This window comes from Malurus melanocephalus, unplaced genomic scaffold (genome assembly GCF_030028575.1).
Source record: "Malurus melanocephalus ecotype Western Australia unplaced genomic scaffold, MMel_1.1 scaffold_318, whole genome shotgun sequence".
NCBI classification, from domain to species: domain Eukaryota; kingdom Metazoa; phylum Chordata; class Aves; order Passeriformes; family Maluridae; genus Malurus; species Malurus melanocephalus.
This window is the reverse complement of record NW_026623550.1, coordinates 319631-323078: the sequence shown is the minus strand read 5'-3', so window position 1 is coordinate 323078 and position 3448 is coordinate 319631. Positions and strand designations below refer to the sequence as shown.

At 61.6% G+C, this 3448-nt stretch overlaps 1 protein-coding gene across 1 annotated transcript in view; it reads right to left on the bottom strand.

Annotated features, from left to right (window-relative positions):
• FSTL3 (follistatin like 3) overlaps window positions 1-3448 on the bottom strand; it is an 8080-nt gene that overhangs the window by 3319 nt on the left and 1313 nt on the right. Inside the window, exon 2 of the mRNA XM_057377504.1 lies at window positions 2551-2736. Coding sequence (XP_057233487.1) covers window positions 2551-2736 — 186 coding nt within the window. The remainder of the gene's footprint in view (window positions 1-2550; window positions 2737-3448) is intronic.

The window sequence follows — 3448 nt, the reverse complement described above, 5'->3', positions numbered from 1 at the left end:
GTCCCAAACGCCCCCACCCCGGGTCACACGCTGACGCCGCGCTGTCCCGGCAGCATCTGGATCTGCTCAGCTCCACCAAGGAGCAGGTCGTTGGCTGCGACTCCACGCTCGCCCCAGCCGGAGCCCCGGCTCCGCTCAGCACCAGCTCACTCYTTCCCATCTATTTATTCTCTGGAAGGAGACGTTTTCTTTTTCTTGTGCAATGGAAAAAATCTATCTCGACAAGGCCCCCGGTTGCTCCAGAAGGAGCCGGGCTCGGCGAGTTGTCCGGGCGATCGGGAATGCCGCTCCCRGCAGACAATGCCCGGCCCTGTCTCGCTCCGTGACTGGAACACAAGAGCGGGAGGCAGCAGCCAGCGCCGGTCCCCAGACAGGCAGATGCTTTGTCCCCCCGGGTCACCTCCCGGCCAGCGCGGGGGCCAGGTTCAGGGGGTCCCGCCAGCGCCCCGGGACCRTGCCCACGCCGCCGCCAGCGGGAGCAGGGGACAGTCCTGGTGTCCACAAACACTGGTGCCTGCGCAGGGAGAGCCAAAAGGGTCAGCAGCAGGGATGGGGGGATCTGGCTGGGGCAGCTGGACCCCCCTTTGCCTCCCAAAGCACACCCAGCTCTCATCCCAAAGGAGCCAAACTCCCTCTGAGCTTCCAGGCACGGCTAGGATCCATCGGCACCCACGAAGAGGAACACGGGGCAGGACCAAAAAGCTTCCCAAAACGGGGATTGAGCCCCAGCAGGAAGGATCCCGGCAGACAGGGTGTGTGCTGGCAGCTCTGGGAGGCACAGAGGGGGATTTCCCTGCAGGAGATGGGCCACCAGAAGAGACATGGAGGAGGAGGAGGAGGAGGAGGAGGAGGAGGGGGCAAAAGAGAAAGGGGACAAAGAGAAGGAAGAAGGGGAAATTCCCTGTCTGCTTGGCCCAGCTGTCCCTGGGGGGAAATTCCCTGCTGGGAAACACTTTCCCGTTTTGCTCCCTGATTTYCACAGCTGGGAAGGGGAGGCTGAGACCGGGGCACTCCAGGACAGAGGGGGACAGCTCCATATCCCAGGGCTGCCACAGCAAACGAGACCCTCATCACCCTCCACTTTGCGAGACTGCCAGCAGAACAGAGTCCGATCACCCAGAATATCCCAGCAAGGAATATTTGGAGCAGTTGGACAATCCGCCCRTGACCCCAGCCCTGCAGCCTGGCTTCCCCCTGCTCTGGCTCCYTGGGGGGGACACCGTGTCCCCAGCAGCTGGAGCCAGGAATTCCACCTCCCCCCAGAGACCCATCTGCAGAGCCCCCGGGGTCCGGCCAGCACCATCCCCGGCCGCAGCCCTGCTTTATCCTGGAGTAACCTCTCCCAGCCTCACGAGCCTGGGGAGTGGGAGAACAACTCCTCTCTCTAATCCGCCCTCTTCCGAGGCCTCTGGAGCCTGGTGAGGAGCGGCACCAGCTCCATCTGGATGGGACAGGCAGGGGCTGGCTGAGGGTGGGGGGTTGCGGTGCACGTGCTGSCCAGGCTCTCCAGCGGTTTCCTCAAAGATCCTGCTGCCAGATGCCAATAAACCTCTGGAATCACGACCCCCACCACGGTCTGAGGCCACCAGCAGCCCCCCCTGTGTCCCCCAGCCTCCTGACAGAGATCAGGGAGGGGAGTGCAGACTCCTGGTTGAGGGCTGCCTGTCCCCACTGCACAGGGGAGCTCCTGGAGAGGATCCCAGTGCTCCCAGTTCCCTCCAAGCAGAAATGGGGCTGGGGCCAGGGTTTCACTCAGCTCCTAAGCTCAGGAGAGGCCTGAGGAGCTGCCATTGTGGCCCTGGCAAGGTTTCCAGGGCACGGGGGGGAAGTGGTTTTGTTGAGGAACTTTTCCCCTTTAAGCAAATAACAACATGACCTTTTAAAGCCCTGCTCCTGCCTCCTGCGGGCAGCAGGTCCTCGAGCGTGTTCTCACACAGCCACGCAAGTGCTGGGGGATCCGCAGGCTCCGGCACACGCCAAAACATCTGGCGGGGCTGGAACTCACAGCTGGAGAGTTTCCACTTCTGGAACTGCCCGTTACATAAAGCCATTTCACACACGCGCTGGGAGGAGCGAGGGGCAGCGGAGGGGAAGAAATAGATCTTTTTTTCCCTTAGAAAAACCTGACCAAGTTTCCTTCTGACAGGGGAGGGAGGCCCCAGCGCAGAGGGGTTAACTTGGGAACAGCCAGCCCCAGATCCTCTSCCTGCACTTGGCTGCCCGGCCAAGACCTGGGTCATGCATCCCGCTCCACTGGGAGAGCAACTAAAATACACTCAAAACGAGAGCAGCCGGGGGACACAGCCAGCCCTGACCCGCAGCAGCGTCCATCCAGGAGCTGCAGCAGCAGGAGCGTGGGGTCAGCAATCCCTGGGGTYTCTGAGCTGTCCCAGACCACCAAGGAAAGCCCTGTCTTGTGAGGAACAGGCCAGCTCGGTTCTGCTGAATCACCCGGCGCTGCAGACTCTGAGTGTTGCCCCCAGAGCTCCCCACATTCCCCCTGAGCAGAGCTCAGCCCCACAGTGTCCCCTGACCTCCCAGCCTGCTCACCTTTGCAGGGGTGGCAGGTCACCAGCCCCAGGAAGCCCAGCAGGCTGATCTTGTTGCCTGGGTAGGTGTAGTTAGACCAGGCCACGTCCACGTTGCCGTTGGCACAGCATTCCTCCCACGTCACGCCCGTCTTCAGGATCATGGTGCACTTGGCCTCCTTCCCCTGTTGCAGCCAGCAGATTCCACCTGCAGAGAGGGCACAGGGTGAGGGATCTCTGCTGTGCCAGAGCCCTCACGAAGGGCAGAGAGATCCTGGCAGTGGATGGGCATTGGGGCAGAGGTGCAAGGATCACTGCACTGCCTGGGAGGAGTTGGGGAATGTAGAGATGCTCTGTGCTGGYTCCCATCACTCCTGTGYCAYAAGAGCTGTCCCAGAGCASACATCCCCAAGGGTCCCTGGCATKSCAGCTCAGTGCCCTCATGGCCACCSTAAYAYCTGGGAYCTGCTGCCTTCTGTCAAGAGGCTCCAAATCCAGCACCTGGACCGCAGGGATGGAGCAGTTATCCCAGCACTCCCAGTGATGCTCTGGGAGATGCCCAGCCTTGTAGCTTGCATCCTCCATGCCCTGCCCTGCCTGCATCTCTGCCCAATTCCTGCCTGGCCCCACAGAGACGAAGATCCAGCCCAGGGCAGCGAGCAGAGTGGGGTAATTGGTGATTACTGTGAGGGCTGGATGCCCTGGCATGTGCCAGTGGCCCCACAGAGGGMTGGAATTGCTCCCTGGCACAGGAGYCTGACACCCACGGGCTCTGYACGGAGCATCTGAGCCAGTGGCTGGAGCACAGGGCACTTGCCCCAGCCCTTGGGTGCGGGCCAGACCCGCGGCACAGGATCACTCTGACTCAAAAGCCTGTTTGTTCCATGACCCACCAGCGAATCAGTTAGATGATTTTTTTT